The following is a 24,440-nucleotide window of genomic DNA, read 5'->3' as shown; positions in this document are numbered from 1 at the left end:
GCTTCCTTCACAATAAACCAGAGTTTATCATGGCATAGCAACACAGCATCTCTACTATGCCTGCCTTATTCTGCAAATCTCAAAGCACTTGGCAAAAATAACCCTCTCAGCCCCTTTTTCTTCCTCCATTTCAGCTACACATTCAAGGAGTCTTAAAACTTGGAGACCATTTTCCCTGTCAGTTACCCATCTGAACTGTTTCTCTGGTAACTTTACACAAAGAATCACACCTGCAGAGCAGGAGCCCCGAGAAGCCTGCCCTGTGAACGGCTTTGTATCTTTGCTTCTCTGTATCCAGGTAAAATGACAGCAAGACAGAAATCTCTATTCATTTGGCAAACGCGAGCAGCAAAAGGAACCATTTTAAAGGACAGCTAAACTTGATCAGCTCCAGATTCCAAGAATTACATACTGTAGTGGGTAGAAGTCTGGCAGGAAACCACCCGCCGGTTTGCAGAATAAGCCAGCCTCTTGCATGGGTGTTTCCTTCTAGCTTTCCTTTCAAGCTCCAGGCTGTGACCCATCTGAGACAACCTCCATGACCAGAAGAGCCACTGTGGTCCAGTCTGGCAAGGGAGGGACCAAACATTTCATAAGCACACAGCAGTACAGGAAAGGTGGGTACACCCTGCAAGTTAAGGGTAGAAATGTCTTCATAACAGCCAACACATCGGCTCTGTGAAGGCACCCTGCTACTTATGGGGGGGTGCAATCTAACTAAGGCATCGCCTGCATCAATATATCCAAGCAGCCAACATAAATCCCTGCGCTGGGGGCCAGGGTCCCTTACTCACATCGGGGTGGCTACTTCCTATCCTGCTTTCCTTGTTGTGATAGTCACTGATTGAAAAGCCACATGTTGAAAAGTGGATTCAATGACATTGCAATGGAGGAACGTCTTTCATACGTGAGCCCTGGAGAGGCCAGCATTACAAATCCCATTGTGTGGATGGGAAACACTGAAGGTGAGGAAAGAGTGGCAGGGATGCCTGAGGTAACTAGAGAAAAGAAACCACCAAGATGCCTACATAAATGATGGAGTCACCATGGTGGGACACATCTGAGGCCACTAGCCAAGCAGGCAGTAGGAGACTGAAGGGACAACATTCTTGTTGCCTTCCAGCATTTGGATATAGGGCTAACAGTTGTTCTCTCCCCTATATTTCAAAGCTTCTGAAGAGGCTAACCACAAACTGAGGACACACCAGGTGCTTTTACCAGATGCTCAAAAATAGACGAAACCAAAATCAGGTAGAGTTAGTTGGTTGGTGTGCGAGACCCCCACACCGCTTACTGTGGGTTGGTTGAGATGGGTAACACAGATTTGTGTCTGTTCCGGTCTATTTCTTGCGTGCATTCCAGAGCAGCTGAGCTCAAGGTGAATGCTGCTTGTGGAAGTCAAAACACACAAACAAATCAACAAACCATCCTCAGAAACACCCACTGTAACTTAGCAAATAGTCTAACACATCTGAAAGAGTCACATGTCCATCAGAACATTTGAGCATTAGGAGAAGTCAATGATTCCTACAAGTTTTATATTGACAAAGGGATCCATCACTTATTTTGATGCTTCATGTTGAACGCCCTCCAGGGCTCGGGAGACAAAGTCTTAACCACAGGACCACAAAAAGCACCCAGGCCTTTCTTGGTACTCAGCCTGTCCATGCCTGGATCCAAGTGAGCGTTGATGCCCCGCAAGGTCCTCCTAAGCCCCAAAGCCCAGCTGGGCTTGGCCAAATGCGGCAAGGGAGGCCCCCATCTGCTTCACGGCCTCTTCTCCCCCCAAGGAGCCCCTGGCCTGGGACAGTCTCCACCCCACTCCCTGAAGGTCTGCCACAGGCTCGGGCTGCCTCAGAGGGGAAGCCAGAGGAGGAGGAGGCCCCTCTGCCCCCCCCCCGCTGGAGGACGAGGCTGAAGAGCAGGCACCCCCAAACTCGGCCCTCCAGCTGTTTTGGGACTACTCCTCCCATCACCCCTAGCTAGCAGGACCAGGGGCCAGGGATGCTGGGAGTTGCAGTCCCAAGACAGCTGGCGGTGCCTGCTGAAGAGGAAGGGCGGCGAGGAGCCCGGAGAGGCGCCTTCCCCTCGGCGAGAGGCTGTGTCCGGGCGGAGGGAGCCCTTCCGCGGGGAGGCGCCCTGGGCAGGCGGCGGGCTCGCCTTCCTTCGCCCGCGGGGGACTGGGCTGGCTGGCCCCGGCCTCCCCTCCCTCCGGGGCCCGCCCCCCGCCGCCCTCCGGACCTGAAGCGGGGCGAGTCCTTGAGGCACTCCTCGAAGTCCACGGCGACCCTCATGGCTGCCTCCCCTCGGCCGCCGCCGCCGCCGCCGCCGCTCCTTCCTTCTCTCCCTCAGAGACTCGGGGGGAGGCGAGAGGGGCGGAGCGCAGGACGGGCGGAGAGGGAGGGCGGAGCCCAGCCCAGCGCCCCACGCGCCCACCAATCGGCACAGGCGGCGCTACGCACGAGCCAATGGCTGCCGGCGGCAGGCGTCTCTTCCGCAGGCCGCCTCCGAAGGGGCAGCTCCCCGACCCAATGGGGAGGGAGAGTGCGGGCCGCTCGCGCCAATCCCCGCCTGCCAAAGCGCTTTCCTCGGCTTCCTTCACCCGCCCCGTTCTCGATAAGGGGCAGCCCGGAGAGCCAATAGCGCTCGTCCATAACGCGCGCCGCCGTCGCGTCCTGCCTGAGCCAATCGGGAGCCGGCAGAGCCGTGTCGGGAGGGGGTGGGCCCCGTTGCTTAGCAACCGAGCGGAACGCCTCTCCGAGAGTGACGTAGGCAGAATCAGGAGCCCCGCCCCCTTTCAGGACGGGCTGCTGAGAAGCTGCGGAGCCCGGGCCGGAGGGAGGCCGGATGCGGCCCTTTCCAGCTCCAGCTGTCCTTTGCCCGCAACAAATTGCCGCTGTTTTTGTGTGTGGAATATATGCTAGATTGTCATTGATGGACCTCATAGGAATCAAAGAACCTTTTAATGAGGGTCAAAGAGGAAAGCGCAAAATATGGTCTGGAGCTCAACATCACCTCCTGGTCCCATCACCTCCTGGCAAATAGAAGGGGAAGAAATGGAGGCAGTGAGAGATTTTACTTTCTTGGGCTCCATGATCACTGCAGATGGTGACAGCAGCCACGAAATTAAAAAACGCCTGCTTCTTGGGAGAAAAGCGATGACAAACCTAGACAGCATCTTAAAAAGCAGAGACATCACCTTGCCGACAAAGGTCCATATAGTTCAAGCTCTGGTTTTCCCAGTAGTTGATGTATGGAAGTGAGAGCTGGACCATAAAGAAGGCTGATCGCCAAATAATTGATGCTTTTGAATTCTGGTGCTGGAGGAGACTCTTGAGAGTCCCATGGACTGCAAGAAGATCAAACCTCTCCATTCTGAAGGAAATCAGCCCTGAGTGCTCACTGGAAGGACAGATCCTGAAGCTGAGGCTCCAGGACTTTGGCCACCTCAGGAGAAGAGAAGACTCCCTGGAAAAGACCTTGATGTTGGGAAAGATGGAGGGCACAAGGAGAAGGGGATGACAGAGGACGAGATGGTGGGACAGTGTTCTTGAAGCTAGGAACATGAGTTTGACAAAATGGCGGGAGGCAGTGGAAGATAGGAGTGCCTGGCATGCTCTGGTCCATGGGGTCACGAAGAGTCAGACACAACTAAACGAATAAACAACAACAAATTGATGGACCTGCAGTAATAGGTCTCTAAAGCTATTTGCACATGTTGCCAGACAACCAGTCCATGCAGAATGTAGGCACCCTATATATAGAAAGGAGCAAAGCAGTGATATTTTTGGGAGCAGGCTAGCAGGCAGGGCCCATGACTTACATCCTAGGAGCCGACACAACACAAAACACTGTTGCTGGATGTAGGTTTTATTTTATTTGTTTTTTATCTTATATTGGGAGGGGGAGCAAGAGAGTGGGGCCCTAAACTATAGTTTGTTTAGCTTATACATAAATCCAGCACTGGGAATCAGCATCATTAAATTCATCCTGCCGCCATTCTGCTGGGCGGCTGAGCAACACAAGAAATGCAAAATGAAACCACCAAACCCATCAGGTCTAAAGACAAGCCCCCCTCCCCCCACCCATTAATCCAGATTACAACAGGACGTGGGGTTTGGCTTCCCACCTCGCCAGCCTTGGACAAATCGTGCTCGCTCAGCCCCTTCCTCTGCTACAAAACGGAGTCCTTCCTGACGCAGCACAACTGAACTGCGGAACTCCCTCCCACAGGAGGCTGCCAAGGCCACTGACCTCAATGGCTTGAAAAGATGAAGATTAGACCATTTTACCGAGAGGGCTATGGGTGGCTCTTAGGCACAGCGGCTCTGCTCTTCCGTTGCAGTTTGAGGCCAGCAGGGCTTCTGAATGTCGGTTTCTGGAAAGCCTCTTGCGCTCAGATCCTGCTGGCTGGTTTCCTATTAAGGGCTACTGTAAGAAGAGGATGCTGGACTTGATGGGCCACTGGCCAGCAGTCTCATGCTCTCATGTATCCCTTCCCCTGCCTTTCCAACCCCAAATCACCAGCCATGGTTGAACTCCCAACTGCCCCAGACAGCAGGACTAATGGCCAGGGATTTGGGGAGCTGTCGTGTAACGTTATAGAGCAAGCCCCCCCAACCCTCCTTGCCATCAAAGACCCAAATATTCACCACCAGTGGACTCAATAAGCTTTGGGGAAAGCATTTTGTTTGTTTCAGACCAGGATTTATATACAGTAGTACCTTGGTTTACGAACGTAACCCGTTCCAGAAGTCAGCTCTCAAACCAAAGCATTCTTAAACCAAGGCGTGCTTTCCCATAGCAGCAGGAAAATTTACAAAAGGAACACGCTCAATAGGAAGCGGAACATGTTCTGCTTCCAAGGCAAAGTTCACAAACCAAAACACCTACTTCCGGGTTTGCAGCCAAGTTGTTCATAAACTAAACTGTTCTTAAACAAAGGTACCACTGTATAGTTAAACTGCAACTTACACACATTTTATTTGTGCACATTCAGCTTTACGTACTTGGCAATTAGAAAGAAAGAAAAGGGGCAGGAGTCTAGGAAAAAAGACAATGTGTTTTGACTATATGCAATTCTGGCTTCAGGCATGATCCCTGGAAAGTAACCCCCTTGTAGGTTGAGAGCTTACCATACATGATTCTACTTCAGAAAAGACAGTTGGCTCCTCCATTATTTACCTTGCAATAGTATGACCTCTCATCTTAAAAAATAAAATTAAACATGGTTTTTTAACCATGCTCTAGGCACTCTGTTGGGAAACCTCTTTCCACCTTTTTGGAGAGTTTGGTTCAAAGTCCACCAGGATCCAACTTCTCCCCCCGCCCCACAAAGGAGAACAACAGGAAACATCCCCTTTGGCTGCAGCCTCAGCAGCTGAACAAATGCAAAAACGCATACAGTTAAATTAAGAACTTTATTCTAAATACCAAACAACCCAAAACACACTCTGACATTGCATAGAGCTCCTGCAGTTGCATCCTGGTGATGGCAGTGACAGTGAGCAAATGAAGCAGGAAGAGCCTGGTGAAGATGCCCCACAGCTGAACATACTGCTGGCAACTCATTTGTGGTGTCCCTCCAGCAGAGAAAAGGGAGGAGGAAGCAGCCCCTCTGGAGGCTGCCCTGAGAGTTCTCTTTTCGACTTTGTGGGTTCAACGCAGGAAGGGCAGTCAACAACTGATGTGTACCTGGCCCGGCTGAGGAAGTTGGGAGGTGTGTGGCGGCTCTCCTGGTGCTTGTCAGCTTCCTTTTCCCCTCAGGGGGAGCACACACCTCTCCCAAGAAAAGCCTGCCAGGCCAGGGGAGGGAGAAGCAGGCTTGGCGTTGGAGCTTGCTTTTGCTATGCCACACAACTAGCCAACAAGAAAAGCCAGCCAGCTACAGACGTGCTGAGCAGGGTAGATCAGAGCACCCATCAGGTGTTTTCCAATACCTATTGTTAAAGCTGGAGGGGGGGATTGTGACACCCCAGAAGTAGGACCAAGTCCCCACCACGGCCTTGAGCTGAAGTCAGGAGGATGAGCCTGACCGTTCCCCTACACCGTGAGCACAAATGCGACCTAGCCCTAAAACCCCAATCCTCCCTCTTTTGAGAAATCAACTATGGTTGTACCTTGGAAGTCGAATGGAATCCGTTCTGGAAGTCCGTTCGGAAACCAAAGCACGGCTTCTGATTGGCTGCAGGAAGTTCCTGCAGCCAATCAGAAGCCATGGAAGCCCCGTTCAGGTTCCAAAGAACGTTTGCAAACTAGAACACTCACTTCCAGGTTTGCGGTGTTCGGGATCCAAGGTACGACTGTATTAAATGCATGCTTCAATGAAATACCATTCTTTGATGAATGAACTCTGCATTTTCAAAGAATGGGTAACGACTGACCAATCAAAATTGTTTGCAAAACAGTGGAGTGTGCAATGGGCAGGGAATCACTGCAATGCTTAGGCAGGGAAGGCAGCTCAGCCTTTGGCATGGTAGACTGAGCTCCCTCCCGCTGGGCAGAGAACGGACGGAGGTCCATAAAATGTAATCATTCTGGTTTCAATTGCCTAGAGGTGTTACCCTGTATGTTTTGAACTTGGCTGAAGGGGGGGAAAGATAGAAAATCTTCAGAAATTCATATAGAATCAATGCCTTAACCTTAATCAATTATACTTGGATCATAGTCTGGGCAGATTATAAGACTGCCATGCTAAGGAAAGAAAGGAGACTGTTCACAAGAGATTCCGCCGCTGGGGGTGGGGCCTGAAAAGCAGCTTCTCTCCCTCCCCCACCCAAGTAGAGGAGGTTCTTCCGCTGGCGCCTCCACTTCCCATGTCCTGGTGAAGAACCAGCACTCGTGCAGAGCTCACTTGGAAGGATCCCTCTTGCACATTCCCAGGGGAAGTCAGAGGCCACCAGCTCCCAGAGACCCCTCTGCTCTTCATAACGCTTATATACCTTGATTTGGTATTTTAAAATGCTGCAGCTTGGCAGGAATGGGCCATCAATACATGCCAGACGAAGGGCCCCAAAGGCTCAGAGAGGCTGTGCAGGGCAGGCAACTTGGGATCAGGGCAGGTGCTGATCCCAAATGCAGGCATTTCTCCCCACCCTCTTTGCAGAGGAGCCTGAAGTCCAAAGGAGGTTTCCACAGATGGTGGGCCAGCAGAACAGGCTAAACTCCCCCAGGGCCAAGGGGGAGCTTCGCAAGCAATCAGGATGGCTTGAGGAAGCAAGCCAGTGGTGTTAGACTTGTTTATTTAGGGTCAGTGCTGCACAGGACAGACAACATCTCTGCCCAGAGGCTTACAATCTCAGCCAGCCAACTAGGGGACGGGGGTGGGTGCCCTGGAGATGCAGCTCACTGGGACCAAGTGGGATACAGGTCAATGTCACTTCACCATGACGTTGTCAGAATAGGGCCGGTGGGGGCGGGGCTGGGAGCTGGAGTGCAACCAGCATCTGGAGAGCTGCTTTAAAGAACAGAACATTCACTACAAGTTCTTCTCATGGGAAAATGCAGTCAAAGGAAACTACACTTTTACTTAAAACATCAAAATTAAACTGCAAACGGGAAGCCAGACAGTGACTCTGATGTGGTAAGGCTTACATGCAATTCCACACAGCCTGGACTTTTGTGGAAAGGTTAAGCTTGTTTCAACGGCCCCCTCCCCATTTTATCTCTCTTAAATGACTACACACACGTCTTTCTTGTAAGGGTACAAAGAGCCTAACGTTTTAAGACGGCCCTGGAATGCAATACTATAACTTTCAATGTGTTGTTCAGATGTCACATAGTAAACAAGCCACCTTAAAACAGATCCATAGAGTCATATGGAGCTGGGTCAACACACTGAATTTAGATCAAAATTAGAAAATGAAAAGTCAAAGCAGGATTGTCTCTCTACTCAAGTCTGGAGAGAGGGGACAAGCCAGACCCCCGACTCTTTTCTCCCCTGCCTTCATCCATCTGCCAGGACCCCACCGCTTGGGGCCTCCAGTACGAAGGCTGGTCTTCCATCCACAACCACTTACAGGTGGCTGCTCTGGCTCCTCACTCGGGCTGCGTGGCAGCACAGTTCCCCAGGCCACCCTATCGCTCTGGACAGGAAGAAAGAGGGAGACGGGTGCCAGAGATGCTTCCAGCAAAGCGGACTTCAACTTTGGGAAAGTGTGGCAAGCCCCTGGGGTGCCTCAGCTGACAAGTGGCAGGCAGCTCAATGGAAATTCAGGGTGAAAGAGCCCACAAGACAACACTCCACAGCCAAGCCCACAAGCAGAAGCAGAGAACGTTGCACAGCCCGGCAGGGCTGGAGCACCATTTCCAGGCTCAGAACAGCCCCCACATCACAGAAGGGGAGCTCTGGGAAGCATGGAGGGAATGCAGAGCCCCGTTTCTCCTTCATTTTGCTCCTGGCTGCATTAATGCCGCCTGCCTCTCTGCCTCTTTCTCCCCCTCCAGCAACAAGATACAGACTAGCAAGATTAACAACCAAGAAGAAATATTCTACAAAAAGAAGCCTATTAATCAATCAATCCCTTTTTTTTCTTCAAAATACCTTGTCAATTGTCAAGCGGTTCAGTGTAAGGGCTCATCTATTCTAGTCGTAAAGTTTGGCACACCAATGCCAAAGCCCTTCTACCAGGCATGTGGCCACTTTAAGTCCCAGAAGGTCCTGCCAAATAGAATAGGAGAAAGCAAAGTGACTGGTTGTTTCAAAACCATAAAGAGGAGCAACACGGATGTGCCAAAGTCACCTGCATTGTACGTCATGTGATCCTGCTGTTTATGCATGAAGCCGTCTTCTCTGTGGCTGCCAGGCCCAAGAATAAGCCAGCTCAGCAGAGTTTTCCATCTGCCTAAGAGAAAAGTCTCGCCAGCTCCCACCACACTTGGCAACACTAAGTGGGAGCCGACCTGCTCCTCAGTTACTTGAGTCACAACTGCAGGTGTGTAGCAATGCAGTGAATACAAAGGTGTGGCTTCAGGATCAGCTACAGCCCTGAGCAGACTTCTTCTAGGCTGTGAGCAATTTTCTCAAGTGGGTCGCTAGGATCAGGTGCTGTAGGAAAGAGAAAAAAAGAAACAGGGCATTTCTCACCAGCTGCAGTTTACATCACAAAAGATTGTGCGTCTGTGGGGCAAGCGTTCACCCTCACAGGAGCGGAGCCCAGACGGTCAGATTCCTGCATGAAGCATCTTTCTTCTTCATCTGAACAGGGTGAAACTCCAAATGGTCAACCTGAGTCCATCAAAGTGTGTGCACAACGCCCAAACACATGGATCATCTCCACTAGCTGCAGAAGCCAAGAGTCCTCTTAGCCACCAGTGATTGTTTCTGAAACGAGGAACAGCAATTGCTTGGCCTGCATAAACACCCCTCAACCAGATTTATGGGCAGCTCTGCAAGGGTCCCACCCCCAATGTCCGTCACCCCCAATGTCCGTCACGCGGGCCTTTTAGACCACCCACATGCTTCAACCACCTTCCAGGTCACAAAAGCTGCTCTCCCGGACTGCAGGCCTGGAAGGATACCAGGTGAGCTTCTCTTTACAAGCCTGAAGCCACCTGGGAAATAAATCCAACTTGGGCAACCAACCTCATGGTCAGGATACTGCATCTGCCACACAGAATCCCAGCAAGAACTGTACCAGCCCCAAGTCTAGCACCATTTTTGAACAGGCTGGCCAAGGAGGTACATCTACCCTAGAGAAGACTAAGCAGGAAGGCACACGGAGAGGCAGAACTGTACATATATAAACACACACACACACAACCCACAGCTGTCAAGCAGGTGGCTGAAGAGACAAAAGGGAAGGGAGCAGCATCTTCGACTAACAGCAGTGCACCAGGTGACCGGGCCTGGGAGAGATCAGCCACTCACAGATCAACCAGTTGTGCCAAAGCAATGCCATTTTTGACTTGGTTCTCAAGGCTAAAATAACCTCAGCAAAGATCTCTGAAGATGAAGAGAAAGACACAGGGATTTGGGACATCATGTGTTCCTTCTCCTCCCTGCCCAGTCCCAATGTTTTTGTAGCCGACTGATGAGGATTTGCGACCCCAAGTGTCTCTCCTGGCCTCCTTCCTGACATCTTAGTCACACAGCAGGTGTACAGCTCTTTAGACAACTGAGCAGGGAGCTCCACACTACACTTACCAGCTTAGCCCGATACTCCCCAAACACTCCCCACACCATTCCTACAGGACTTGGGGGAAAGAGAGGGACAAGGGGAGAAAATGCACCTTTTTCCTATCACTGGAGCCTCACAGAGAGGTAGAAAATCCAATTCTTAAAAATAAAAACCTGGAGGCCTCCAACTCAGACCCCATTTCAGAGGAAAGAGTCTTTTAAAAAGTCATGGTACGCAGTTAGTGGCTTAAACCCCGCAGTGGCTTCAGCCCCACACCCAGCCCTCCATTCAAAGGCAGCAAGTGAGCAACTGAGAGCAGGCAACTCAACCCAGACTTGCCCCTCTGCTTGGAGAAAAGATGAACAGCTGCCAAAGCGTCTACAGGCCTGCATGTTAGAGGAAAGCCCTTCATTGGGCTCTGCAGTGGTGGGAAGGGCAAAGACGGAGCCCTGGTCATGCAACTGGAGGTCGTAGGAGACCAAGCGGAAGCCACAGGGAGCTGAGCGGAAGGAGCCCAACTCACAAGCACCCCAGGGCCTTGCTGGGGGAGAAGACCAGGAGCCTGGGCGGCCTGAACTTAGGCCACCCATTCCAGCATGAAGGAGACAAACACAGAAGGACCTGCCCCAAGACCCAGCTGAAAGGACTGCAACCCCTCCTCAACTGAATCAAGATTCAAGGCCTGCTCGTGTCCAAATACTGTGCTGAAAAGAGAGATGAAGTATCCTACAGGGATTTCTAAGTGACTCAGGCTCACAGGAAGTTCAGAAATGTGATGTTTCAGCTTCCTTTGCTCTGTGAACTGCACAGCTTCACAAGAAAGGTCATCCGCAGAATTACGGCCAGCAGCTAACCAGCACGTCGTCCTCGGGGTTCTGGTGAGAAGATTCATTAGGCCTTGATTTGATTCTCATCTGCTTTATTCCTACTACTCTGAATGCCATGGCTAACATATTATTCAACTGTCCCAATCTGTCAGAAAGAAGACAACAGTAAAAAAACCAACAACTCACCTCAGTCAAGAAATAGGCACATAACGTGTTTCAGACGGGCAGGCACTGCTTCAGTGCACTTGCAAAAAGATAAAATTTGGGGGGGGGGGCTATGCAATTTGCTTCCAGAAGTTGAAGTGATGGCAGAACCCCCTGCAGGATCCAGTCCAAGGCCTGTCTAGGGCAGAACTCTGTTCTCAAACAGTTGCCCCTAAGGGATGCCTGCAAGCAGGACATGAGTGCAACGCACCAGGGAACACCAGCCGCTGGTTCGGAGAGGCCTGCTGCCTCTGGCAGAGGCGGCAGAAGCACAGCCACAGTGGTCGGTCACTGGGGGACCCTGATCTGCCAAGCTTTTCTCTAATCGTCTTTTAATGCCATCCAAGTTGGCGCCCATCTCTGCCTCCTGTGGGAGGGAATGCCATAACTTGACTCTGCGCTGTGTGAAAGATGTTCTTTAGTCCCAATTTTATACCTCTATCATGTTTCCTGTTGCTTGTCTTTCCTCTGAACTAAAAATATTGTCACCTTTCCTCACTGGTTCGTTGTTTCACCCCCTTGTCCTTATCTCAACTTCTTCCAGCTCTACAATATTCTTTTTGAGGCGACATTCCAAACTGCACCACAAATTTGTGCAACGACATAACAATTTTGGCAGTTTTATTCTTAATCCCTCTCCTAACAATCCCTAGCCCAGGCGTATGCAAACTCCAGCCCTCTAGATGTTTGGGACCACAATTCCCATCATCCCTAGCTAACAGAACCAGTGGTCAGGGATGATGGGAATTGTATTCCAAACATTTGAAGGGCTGGAATTTGCCTATTCCTGCCCTAGCCTTTCTCAACATCTTCAACAAGGTCTTCACTGGAACCCAAGGTCTCCTTCTTGGTCATTTGCCGCCGATCCCAGGAGCACTGATGCAAACTTTAGATTTCTTGCCCCTGTGTACATCATTTTACACTTACTCATGAGTCACACCACGCCAAATCACCTGATTTTAATACTCGACCATGCTCTCATGACTCAGATTTTCTTCAGAAAAAAAAAATTATGTGTAGATACCTATGAGATAACCTCAAATTATTTTTTTTAAGATTTTTTGGTCCAAAATTGGGCGCAGGAGACCATTCAAAGTGAATCATTATTTAATAACGAAATTGGTCTATAATTCTTCACACTCAATAAATCTGTGCCTTGTTTTGGAATCAAAGTAATATAGGCTTAAAGAAGATTCCACCTAAACATTAGGAAGAACTTCCTGACAGTAAGAGCTGTTTGACAGTGGAATTTGCTGCCAAGGAGTGTGGTGGAGTCTCCTTCTTTGGAGGTCTTTAAGCAGAGGCTTGACAACCATATGTCAGGAGTGCTCTGATGGTGTTTCCTGCTTGGCAGGGGGTTGGACTCGATGGCCCTTGGGGTCTCTTCCAACTCTATGATTCTATGATTCTAGGCTTCTTTCCATGTCTTTGGGATCAGTCCTTTTGTCAATATATTGTTCATAACTTCTCTTAACGGGGCTATCAGTTGTTCACCTAATATTTTATAATACTTTACTGTAAATCCGTCTGGTCCAGGTGCCTTCCCAATCTTTCCCTGTTTAATTGCTGTTTGAACTTCCGTAGTTATTCGTGAGTTCAATTGATTTTGCTTTTCCTGCAGGATCTAATAAAAACAAACTACGTCTCAGAGCCCTTGTTCATTTTAATGTGTAAAGCACTTCTGAAATGATATGGTCAAAGCTATTTTGTTTCCCATAAATGTAGTATGGTCATTGATGCTGTTTTAACCACTGTATGCAATATGACCTTTCTGAATCGGCAAGAAAAAATGTATTTATTTTTGTACTTTAAAAACATCCAACAAGTTTCTTGTGAATGAAACCAAAGGATTTAGGCAATAAGTATCAGGCTTGAGGGATTCTCTTCTCCCCCGGCAGTTTCAAGGATCAAAGAAAAAGCAAGAAATTCTTTTTTTGTGGTTTTAATTCAGCAAATACGGAGCCCGGCAAGCAGCTCCATCTAAACACCATTGTGACAATGCTGACTTCCGGGTTAGCGTGATCGACTAATGGCGGATTCCCTCCGAGCTCCGGAGGGAATCGGCTCCGCAGGAGTTGGGTCTAGCCGCTGCGGCGACGCGGGGACCCTTAAAAATCACAGGCGGTGAAGCCTGTGAACCTGGTGACTCGGCGGACACCATTTGCGCCCCCCCGACCCGCGAAGGAGCCTTTTTAAAGGCTTCGGAGCGGGGGGCGGGGTGAGTGGCGCGGTGCTGAGAGTCGACTGCTTCTCCTGCAGAGTGAAGCCGCATGCCATGGTCGGAGAGCGCTGACTTCTTCTTATGAACAATTGGACTCTAAAGCAGCAACCCGTGAGTAGTACGGAAATTGGACTTGTAAAGAAAAAAATTTTTTTGAATTAGGCACGATCGGGGAAGGCGCAAATAGGAAGTCCGTCTCCCCGTCTTATACATAATCTAAAGCAAGGACCAACTAACTAAGGTCGAGAGGATTTTATCTTTTTTTATTGGGTAAAGACATTAATTTCACGATTTGGCAGTTTAAGTAATCTTACTGGAGGATAAGAGCTAATTTTGGGAGCTGAAGTGCCACCCCCCCGGACCCAGGAGTGATCCGCGAGAGAACCTGCTGAAGAGATATTGAAGAGCTTGACAGCTGTCAAATTAGCTGTCAAGATGGGAAAAGAGAACTTTGTTTTATACTGTCTCTGCTGGTTATATTCGTTACAATTTGGCTATATTTTGTTGAAAATAAGGAAAAACCGATACAAACTAACTTGATTTTTGGATTTGAACTGGAAGGAATACTAAGTAACCAAAATCCCTCTAGAGGGGTTTTTGGGACATTACAAGAATGGCTGAAGGAGGGAAAATTCAAGCTAAACTGGACAGAGTGTTCTTTCTCTTGGGAAAGTTACAAGGCCAAATTGATGTTTTGGCTACCAACGTTGCAACTCTGGACTTAACAGTAAACAAATTCACTGACTTCAATAAGGATTTGATCCAGGAAGTTTATGCAGCTGGACAAGAGGAGAAATTTGAGAATCTTGAGAGTGCGGAGAAAGAGACACATGTTATTTTTGAGGAAAAGGAAGGAGGAGATATAATATTGCAGATGGCAAAGGAGAGCCAGAGGCCTGACATGATGGTTATAAAGGAAAATAACTTGATGATGAAAATCTGGTCTGAGCTCGAGATTGAAGAATGGAGAGATCTCCTTATGTGGAGATCTGAAGACCTAAGGATTACAAATTTGATTAAGGTGAAAGTTGGAGCTTTGGGGACATTTGGACTTGAAAGGAATAAGAAACAAGATTTGGGCTCCACTTTTAAGTATGGAGGTCTGACTGGAAGAAACATTGTCCCTATCGGGCCAGAGCGTCTCTGAGATCTGGTGCTTAATACTAAGGACTATCAAAAAAAAACCGGCAGAGAGGAACTGAGAGAGAATTGAGAGCCTCGGACGTGAGATCTCCAGGCTGATAGCAGATTAAGACTGATGGACATTTGTTGGGGATTGAAACCGGGAAAGGGGACGGGGTGGGGTTTGGGGATCCAAAGGGTGCACATTTATAATCCATCTTTTTTCTTTTTATTCTGTTTTGTTACTAGTATGAAAAGTGGGGAATTCGTGGAAGGGAATTTGGGTCGACTTTAGAAAAGGATTTAAGATTTAAGAATGAACATTGATGTATAAATTTTGATGTTGAAAAAATTGTTTTTTAAATTCAACTAAATATAAAAAGGTTAAAAATTGGGGATAAGAACTTGTTGAATTAACAATTTGAATTGGAATATAAGAAGGGGAGGTGTGGGGAAGTCAGAGAAATATGTTATAGGAAAAGAAGGGTTCTAAACTGTATATGTTTTCTTTTTTTGTTTTTTCTTTTTGGTTTTTTTTTAAATAGAAAATTCTTATTAAATATCTATTAAAAAAAAAAAGACAATGCTCACTCTGAGCCCCTCCCCCTCCTTCCCCAGCAACAGCCAGTAGGTTTTAAATTGGAAAATACAGATTTGTTAGATCTTGAAGGACATGACAACAGATTTGGATGCCATGCGTACCTGTGGAATTATAAAGGGAAAGTGCATATTCTGTAATCACATAATCAGGAGATCACTTTTAAAAGTATGGGAAAGATATAAAGATTTATTAGAACAAAAGACTCTGTGCTAGTTGTCACCAACGGAAGCAACATCAAATTTTTAAAAAAGCAGAGAAAAATGGTTTACGTATAGAGATCTTTTAATAGAAATATAAGAGAAATTAAAATTGAAAGATTTTGAAGAGATTCGAGATGTTAATGATTGGTTGCAATATTTTCAAGTAAATGAGGTTTTTAAATAAGATAAAAAGAAATGATTTAGCTTCTTGAAAACGCTGACATTTTGGATTTAGAAGGTTTTAACAATGTATTTGGATGGCATGCATATTTATGGTATGATAAGGTCAAAGCACATAAAGCATTTAAAAATCATATTGTCAGGAAAGCATTGTTTAATGTTTGGGTAAGATATAAGGACTTATTGGAAAATAAAACCCCAAGGTGGCTGTCACCGATTGATGCGAAAGCTCTGAAAAAACTCAATATGGAGGTCAAATGGCCGAAATATTGGGAAATTTTGGAACAAGATGGAGATAGATTGAAATTGCAGAGTTTTGAAAAACTAAAAAACAAAGTGCGTGATTGGCTTCATTATTATCAGATAATGGAGGCATACAATTTGGACAAAAAAATCGGCTTCCAGGTGGAAAAATCAAAATTGGAAACAGAATTGTTAGAACCCAAAACTAAGACTTTGTCAAAGATGTATAACTTGCTGTTGAAATGGAATATTCAGGATGAAATGGTGAAATCTGCAATGATCAAATGGGCACAAGATATTGGACATAACATAATGATGGCTGACTGGGAACAGTTATGGACCACAGGTATGAAGTTTACGGCATGTAATGCCTTAAGAGAGAATATTATGAAAATGATATACAGGTGGTACATGACCCCAGTCAAGCCTGCAAAAATCTATCATTTGCCTGATAATAAATGTTGGAAATGTAAAGAAACTGAAGGTACATTCTTTCACCTTTGGTGGACGTGCCCAAGGATTAAGGCTTTCTGGGAAATGATATATGATGAACTGAAAAAGGTATTTAAATATACCTTCTTGAAGAAACCAGAGGCCTTTCTCCTGGGCATAGTCGGCCAATCGGTGTTAAAGAAGGACAGAACTTTCTTTATGTACACAAGATCTACCCACTTTGGAAGAATGGCAGATGAAAGTGATGGACTACATGGAATTGGCGGAAATGACTGGTAGAATCCGAGACCAGGGATAAGAGTCGGTGGAAGAGGATTGGAAGAAATTTAAAGATTATTTACAGAAATATTGAAAAATTAATGAATGTTAGAATGATGTTTGATTGAAGTTAAGTGGTTTCTAGCTGTAATGATATAAAAGAATATGGAAAATTGGATCTCTAAATAGGTAAAAATTTAATGTTACAATATATTAAGATTAAAGATCAGGATAATAAGGAGGGAAAGAAATTGCTGAATTAATTAATTGAATTGGAACACAAAAATGGGAGGTATGAGGTGGTCAGGGAAACAAGGATATGAATGTAAGATATGGAAAGATTGATTTTTTTATTTTTATTTTTTCCCTTTTTTCTGTAAGTGTACTTACTTTTTTATTCTGTATTTTTATTTTTGTCTTTTACTTTTGTATTTCTTGTTTTTATGTAATTCCTTTTTCTGAAACTTTAATAAATATTTTACAAAATAAAATAAAATAAAAGATTTAGTTATATCTAGATTTTAAAGAGAAATTGTAGAGGATAACACTAAAATACTGAAGAAAATGTATAATTTATTGTTAGAATCGGAAACCAAAGATGAAGTTAAATGTGTAATGATTCAACGGGCACAAGATTTAGGACACAATATGCAAATGAAAGATTGGGAAAAATTATGGAAAGTTGATTTAAAATTTATTGCTTGCACAACTCTGAAAGAGAATTGTATGAAAATAATGTACCGATGGTATTTAACTCCAGTTAAGCTTGCAAAAATGTATAAAACTAGTTCCAATAAATGTTGGAAGTGTAAAGAGAAAGAAACTACGTTTTTTCAAATGTAGTGCAATTGTAATTACGAAATAAAATTTGGTATAAAAATGTCAAGTACATTGAAGTATAAGATCATAAAAATAAGACAAAAATTAAGCAGAAGTAATAAATATTTAAAGAACCTGGGAAGTCATGGGGTGGGTTTTTTTCTTTTTTGTTTATATGACAAATGTTGTATTGTGTTATTTGGTTGAATATTAAATTGTAAAACCCAATCTATCTATCGTCAAATATACATATACATGCGCACGCACACACATACAGCCTCATTACCATATTACATGTATGAGAAACAAAACAGATTTGACCATATCATTGCAGAAGTGTTTTACACAATAAAATGAACAAAGCCTCTGAGACGTATTTTGTTTTTATTATGTAATCAAAAAACTTAATTTTTAAAATATATCAGATGACATTGTAACATAAGAGGGTACAATTTTATCTATTCTCACGAATGTGTGAGTTATTTCAGGCTCAAAGAGACCTTAAACCTGTACAAAAAAGTGTAAAAAATTTACTTCAAAATCAATTTATTTTATAACCACAAAACACACTCATTTTCAAAACATAAAAAGTACATGCTTAGCCCATTCTACAACAAAAGTGTGAAACACATGTTAGTTGTGGTTTGCATGCTATGGCTTATCAAACCCACCAGAAATAAACTGACAAAAATTCACTTTGAATGGTTGGTAACCCTTTTCTGTGGCACTTAATACCATTTTAATACCTTATTTTGAAAGAGACCACAAGTACCTTTATTTTGATACTAAAATAAGCCCAATCGGTTGAAAAATGAGCGAAACAGGAGGTTTTCCCTAAACTGACGCAGAAACTGCATTAGCCTAAATCGCACAAAAATCGAAATTTTCAAAAAAAAAATCGTCTGCGCCCAATTGTGGACCAAAAAATCTTTAAAAATTATTTGAGATTATCTCATAGGTATCTACACATTTAAAAAATGAAGAAAATCTAAGCCGTGAGAGCACATGGCACCAGGTGATTTGGCGTGGAATGAACCTCATATCAAACAGCATTTGCCATTTTGCCTGTTTGGAGAGGTCCTTTCAGATGTCTCACAGTAGAAAACAGCTATCATATCACCTGTGTCTTCTCTTCCCTGGGCTCCCTCAACCATTCCACAGCACACCTAGGCTCACTACTCTCTCCTAGAACTCACAGATCCTCCTCTATCGCCTGTCTCTGCCACAGTGCTGTTCTGCATGTGCTTATTCCAGGCATAGGCAAACTCAGCCCTCCAGATGTTTTGGGACTACAACTCCCATGATCCCTAGCTAACAGGACCCGTGGTCAGGGATGATGGGAACTGTAGTCCCAAAACATCTAGAGGGCCAAGTTTGCCTATGCCTGGCTTATTCTTTCAAATCTCCCTTTGTTATCAATGCCTTTTCCAGCCCAGATGTCAAAGGTGTGTTTCTGCTAAAGGAGATACTTAGAACTAAAGAACTTGGAAACTGAAGTTCATATGTGTATCATGGGATACAAGAATATCTGGGTTGCATCTGGGAGGAGAATCTCAAAACCCAACTGTTCAGGCATCACTAACACTGCTACTTCCAAAGTGTCTTTGTGAATGAAGCCACTTGGCCAGCAACAGCAGAAGCCAACTAAAAATAAATAAATCAGTGCCACTAAGCAGCCTCTGAAATCTCCAAGAGAAGCATTCAATTTATTCATGTGAGGATAAAGGAGGATGGGTAAATGAGGCATGCAGAGGGAAGACCAAACCAGCTCAGCAGCAGCTGAATAAGCCATTCTGCATGCAGAACGCTGTGTGAGGAGTGCAAACGCAAACCTCCAGGCCAGCTCAGCTGCTGCCCAATTCCCTCCCTCTCTCTCTCACGCAGACACACACAGAGTCTGTCTGCTGACAAGGCAGTGCTGGCTGCTTGGGCTCCACCCAGCTGCACAAATCCTAGAAGGGCTTGCCTCCCAGTCACCTGGAAAAGGAGTGGAAAAACAAGAATGGCAACACACTGCCCATTTTTGTCTCTCCACAGTTCCTATTTCTACTTCAAGGAGAACGGCCCCTGCAGGCAAATAGGAACAAGTCCCTCCAATGGAAACAGAGCTGGCTGTTAAGGCTGGGCAATAACTGGTTTTCGAAATCGTGATATAATACCAGTTAAACATTGTAATATACTAATGTCTGAAATAAGGATGGAGCTATGTAGAGCCATTGGCTGGCTTCATGGATTTTCCCACATTGTGATTTTTGCTAGCACCTGCTCTTGTGATCTGCTGCCCCCTGGCAGGGGAGAGCTGAGCTGGCAGAGTGTAACAGGGGCTGCAGGAATCGAGAGAATCACAGAATCGGGAGAAACCACAAGGGTCATTTACTGCAACACCCTGCAATGCAGGAATCTTGGCTAAGGCATCTATGACAGACGGCTATCCAACTTCTGCTTGAAAACTTCCAAGGAAGTGTGAGCTGGCTTCATGGTTTTTCCAACATTGTGATTTTTGTATAGTGCGCCAAACGTACTCGCTCACACACAGTCTAGGGATAGGCAATGTATTGAAACATCATCAAAAATCAGTTTGAAGTCCACATTATGTCAACAGTTTCATAATATTCAGCATGGCAATATATAGCGAATCACAATGTGTGTGTGTGTGTGTGCGCGCGCGCGCAGTATGAAAAAAATTGCAACATGTAAAAAATGTGAAGCCAGTCATCCCTTCTCTCACGATTTCTTCTGTTCTATCAGTTGTGTCAGTTTTAGACCCCTAAGAAGCAGCACTTTCCAGGACGTTACCCTGCTCACCTCTACATAATTACATCCTTATTTCAGACATCGTGATGTGTTGGTATATCAGGATGTTTACCTGATGAACGTCTCACCAAACACATATTGCCAGGTCAGAAATCATGAAACCGACAACACAATATAGACTTCAAGCTGATACTGTATATCATTTTGAAGACAATACCAGAGTTGTCAGGCAACGCAAAGCAAACACTTGGCTGGAGATGGCCACGGCTGCCAAACCCCTAGAGCAGCTGCCTGGGGATTTCATCCTGGCACCTCAGAATCGGAAACCTATTCTCAGCCCTGCAAAACGCCCTCCACTCTGTGGCTCATAGAGCTGACGCTAATGGGGAAGTGCTCTCTGACCGGCACGAACTGTAGGCACTTTGGGAGTAACTGGCTCACCAAGGTCTACCGTGTCCCGCATCTCTTCATCACATTCATCGTCTTCATCCTCATCATCGCATTCATCGTCGTCATCTTCTACATTGGCTGCGTCACCATGCAGCTCCTTCGCAATCAGCTGCCTGGCCAGCTTGATGTTCTTGCCTTCATTGTAGTGGATCTTCCTTTTCATCTCAAACTGCCTCTTCTTCTCTGCACGGAGAACAAACAGATTCAGTAGATCTACTCATTAGCCATTGTTTTTCGATTGCGATACCTCCTGCAACTTCACATTTTACACACTCTGCTAAAAGCTGCAGCAGACCTTGCCGCCACTGTCTGCTGCCATGAAGACCCTGAACGACAAGAACTGGGGTCCATAAAAAAAAAAATCAAAATTTCAACAGGAAGGTTTTTAAAAAATCCTGCAGAGGCATTGCATTTGGCCAGGAAACAATGTACATAAATGTGTTCAACTGGAATTACTTACCACATTGCCTAGGGTGCATTTGCTAAGGGGAGTTACAGCCGACCTCATCCCAAAGGCTATGGGTGGGTAGTGAGGCAGCACAAACAGAACTTGTTTTTGGTCAGTCTAGAACTTCCAAAACATTTTCCCCTCCCAGCTTCTGCAGGGTGCTCAACTAGATTTTTTCCAGGTCCACAATGGAGCAGAATTTCCACCTAAGCAGCCAAAATCCACCTGCACAAGTGTGTATGCACAGTCTGTGCAAGAACCACACCAATGTCTGTTTTGTTGGGCCTTCGCACTGAGAAATCAGTGGCTTATTTTTCTGGTTAGTAAAGTCAAAGGAAGAAGCAAACAGACCAGCCTAAGCAGCTCCCAATCTCAGCCATTTTACTCTGGAGTCAGGCATAAGGGCAGGTAACAGGGAAGGCTTAAGGGTACAAAAAAAGAGGTACCCAGCACAAATGCCAGCTATTCTCAAGAGCAGTTTTCAGAAAGCCGTGGTATGAACACAGAGAACTGCAGCGTGTAATTGCAGAAAGAGGCAAGAACATGATCCCCAAACTGATCCGTCAAAGAGCAACCATTCTTTCCAACTTGTTCCCTGGCCCCTGCAGGTAGCCTTAAAGGAAAAGGCAGCTCATTCACCACCACAGCTCTTTCCCTCCCCTATGATGTTATGCAGTCAAAAGAACTGCTGACTTGGAAAAAGCTCCGTGTCTCACCAAGAGCCTGAAATTTAGAAATTTACTTGGAAGTTTCAGGGGGAAGGAAAATATCCAAAATCATAACTGTCACCAAGCATCTTTATCATGCCATGGGGAGGTAGAGATCTAAGAAGTACGAACTTTTACCTGTTAACCCAACCCAACTCCACTTGTTAGAAGGTCCCAGCCATTACCTGACACTTAAGGGCTCTATTCCAGCTAAGTCATACTCAAAGAGGAGCCCCTCATTGCAAAGGGCTTAAGTCAATTAACAACACTGGTTTCAACGGGTCTCCTCCAAGTGTTGACAGTGGAATCCAACCCCCAGGAGTGCCTTCAAATCCAAGCATCTTTCTTTCACAGGTTATAACTATTATGTTAATGGGGTCCAAAGTCAAGAGTCTGTTCCTTGGGCTTCAATCCCACCTCCCAGCCCCAATCCCACCTCCCAGCCCCACTTGATGGCCACAGGCCATCAAATTACCATCCTCTGCTTCATCTTTCCATCTATAGATAGGGATAAGAACCAAACCACAACATCTGTGCAAATATGAAAAATAAAAACTATCTAGCCCTTTACACATTTCAGCTATTCCACAGGCACCATTTGGCTCTAACTGGCAAAGCAAGACCTACCACGTTCTTCAGGAGTTAACTCCGACTCATCCTCTTCTTCGTCGCTGCTCTCTTCCTGCTGAGCGAGGATCTTCGGCCCCTTGCCATGCGCTGCAGCTGCTAACCTACACAGATTTACTGAGTTATTTATTTCATCATACTTTTAGCCCACTCTATTTCCCAAGATCACAGGACAGGTTACAGTAGTAAGTAACACACCCAAAGAAATAAGCAAGTTCAGGTAAAAATATAATTTTTAAATGTAGCATAAAACCTAACAATCCTCCCTGCACCCAGGAGCACTTACTTTTTTGCCAACACATCTGCAGTGATGCCTTCGTTGCATTCTGTATCGCTGCCTGCATCCTCGTCATCTCCTGTCATGCTGCAAAGGTAAGACACAGAAAGGACATCAAGAGAACTTGCTGCTACAGCCTCACTTGAAGAAGCAGCACCAAGCTACCTGCGTGCCAGAAGAGATTCCTTTTAATGCCAGCTCTCCTTATTTCAAGTATTTTTGTGTAAATCAACTCCTGTGCTGAAGATACCAAAGGAATCTACAAAAATCAAGGTGATATCCAACTATGTCATATTCAGAGACCTATTAAATGCTGTAATTGGTCTCTTTAAACAGAGTAGAAGGGCTTTTCCCTTGATATATAATTATTTTGAAAGATATAGTTCCAAATAATTTATAATTGGAGCTTGAGCTGCCCAAAAGCCTATCATGCACACAAATGTGCACTAATTAATCAAAAGCAACCCCTGCAACACATAAAGCCTGCCACACCATGAAATACTTTCACTCTAGGCTGCTGTTTAGCCTATCAAAAGTGCCTTTATCTGGCGAAGAGCACAAAGGCAACCTATCTTTTAATCATCACGACTGGCTTACCTATGGTAGGGAGTGCTTGGCTCATCTATCTTCATTAAGCCGTAGTCTTTGCCCGCTGGATGATAGGTAGCTAGGATGTTCATTTCATCCCACTTCTGGGACTTCTTACTAAAAGAACATGAGAAAGGAAAGAAATGGAATTAGAACGGAGAGAAACATTAGCACCCTATTCCCTCTCCCTAGAGAGCAGGGCAACTCACCCTTTGGATCTATCCAACCCCACCTTAAAGCCCCTGCTCAGGTACAAAGCTCACTGGGTGGATCTTGGGCTCTATAACCCCCCCCAACCCGACAGGGCTGTTGTAAGGACAAGATGAAGAGGGAGAAAGGGCAAAGACCACCTTGAGGTCTTTGGAGAAAAGGTGGGTGATAATAATGCTAGTAAATTATTTATCCCCCGCCCATCTGGAATAAGAACAGATGATCGCTCTGATCCGCCTGTTCCAATCATGAAACGAGGTCGCACACGCCCCCCCCCCACTACTTGAAGGGCAGCCCCCACACCAGGACCCCCCCCCCCGCAGAAAGCAAGGAGATCTGACCAGAAGGCTCCCCGTCCCGCCCACGGGGAGTGGGCCTCGGGGGCCCGAAAGGAACCCGATCCAGGGCGGGAGCGTGGCCCTTCCCTCTGCGGCGCCCCGCCTCCCGCGCCCCGCCCCCCGGCCCGGCCTCGCACCCTTGGGCGTCGTCGTCGTAGGCGCCTCCGAGCGGGGCCTTCGCGGCGGCGGGCTTGGCCGGCTTGGCCTTGGCGGTGGACGCCTCTGCCAGGGCCGCCGCCACCAGCCCGGCGCCGCCGCCGCTGCCGCTGCCTCCGGAGGGGTTCTTGAGGATGCCCTTCACGGGGGGGCGGCCGCTGCTGGACGAGGACTTGGCCTCCATGGCGCCGGGAGGGGGGCCGGCGCTCCCCGCCCGACCGCTCGCTCGCCCGCCCGTGGCCTCGCTGCCGCCAACGCCGCGCTCCCCTCGGCTCTCCTGCTGCTGCTGCTGCTGCTGCTGCTGCTGCTGCTGCTGCTTCTCCTCAGGCGGCGGAGGCGGGACGGGAGGCCGCTCGGAGTCACGGCGCCGCCTCGCTCTGCGCACGCGCAACAGGCGGGCGACGCGCGACGCGGCGTCATAAGCGGGGCGCGGGGGGGGGGCGGGGCGCCTCCCTTCCCTCCCTTTCGCCTCAGTAGCCGGGCGGCGGGACCAGGCGCGACAAGGCGGCCGCGGCGTTCTGAGCATGCGCCCAGCGCGCGAGAGGCGGGACGTCCGGAAGCCCGGATGTAGAACGCGCCGCTCAACGCAAACTGCGCCTGCGCAACCCAAACGACAACAACCACTGCCATTGGACGCGA

The 24,440-nt window shown here is 46.8% G+C and overlaps 2 protein-coding genes and 1 long non-coding RNA gene across 9 annotated transcripts in view; 1 reads left to right on the top strand and 2 right to left on the bottom strand.

The window, feature by feature from the left end:
* ACAP2 (ArfGAP with coiled-coil, ankyrin repeat and PH domains 2) overlaps positions 1–2,396 on the bottom strand; it is a 37,396-nt gene extending 35,000 nt beyond the window's left edge. For 4 of the 5 annotated variants that reach the window (XM_081192297.1, XM_081192299.1, XM_081192301.1 and 1 more), the window contains exon 1: positions 2,242–2,396. In XM_081192297.1, coding sequence (XP_081048423.1) covers positions 2,242–2,294 — 53 coding nt within the window. In that variant the 5' untranslated portion in view covers positions 2,295–2,396. The remainder of the gene's footprint in view (positions 1–2,241) is intronic. The other variant, XM_081192300.1, reaches the window with a different exon arrangement.
* Positions 2,397–5,406: 3,010 nt separating this feature from the next.
* On the bottom strand, positions 5,407–24,102 carry PPP1R2 (protein phosphatase 1 regulatory inhibitor subunit 2). 3 transcript variants are annotated; one of them, XM_081192121.1, is made up of 6 exons: positions 23,783–24,102; positions 23,107–23,214; positions 22,519–22,596; positions 22,236–22,336; positions 20,442–20,633; positions 5,407–9,046 (listed from the first exon to the last, which is right to left on the bottom strand). In XM_081192121.1, exons 1-6 carry the CDS (start codon positions 23,983–23,985, stop codon positions 8,979–8,981), a joined length of 750 nt encoding a protein of 249 aa, XP_081048247.1. In that variant the 5' UTR covers positions 23,986–24,102; the 3' UTR covers positions 5,407–8,978. The 3 variants fall into 3 exon arrangements, with proteins under 3 accessions (XP_081048247.1, XP_081048246.1, XP_081048248.1); XM_081192120.1 differs by having other exon boundaries at positions 22,233–22,336; positions 23,783–24,098; XM_081192122.1 differs by lacking the exon at positions 5,407–9,046 and adding an exon at positions 11,021–11,090 and having other exon boundaries at positions 22,233–22,336; positions 23,783–24,101.
* Positions 11,090–15,493, top strand: LOC308585970. Its single transcript, XR_014007703.1, has 3 exons — positions 11,090–12,330; positions 12,562–13,161; positions 15,090–15,493. It is a non-coding gene; the product is annotated as an uncharacterized lncRNA (long non-coding RNA).
* Positions 24,103–24,440: the final 338 nt, after the last annotated feature.

Source organism: Podarcis bocagei (assembly GCF_964188305.1).
Source record: "Podarcis bocagei genome assembly, chromosome: 4".
NCBI classification, from domain to species: domain Eukaryota; kingdom Metazoa; phylum Chordata; class Lepidosauria; order Squamata; family Lacertidae; genus Podarcis; species Podarcis bocagei.
This window is presented reverse-complemented; position numbering and strand designations above follow the sequence as displayed.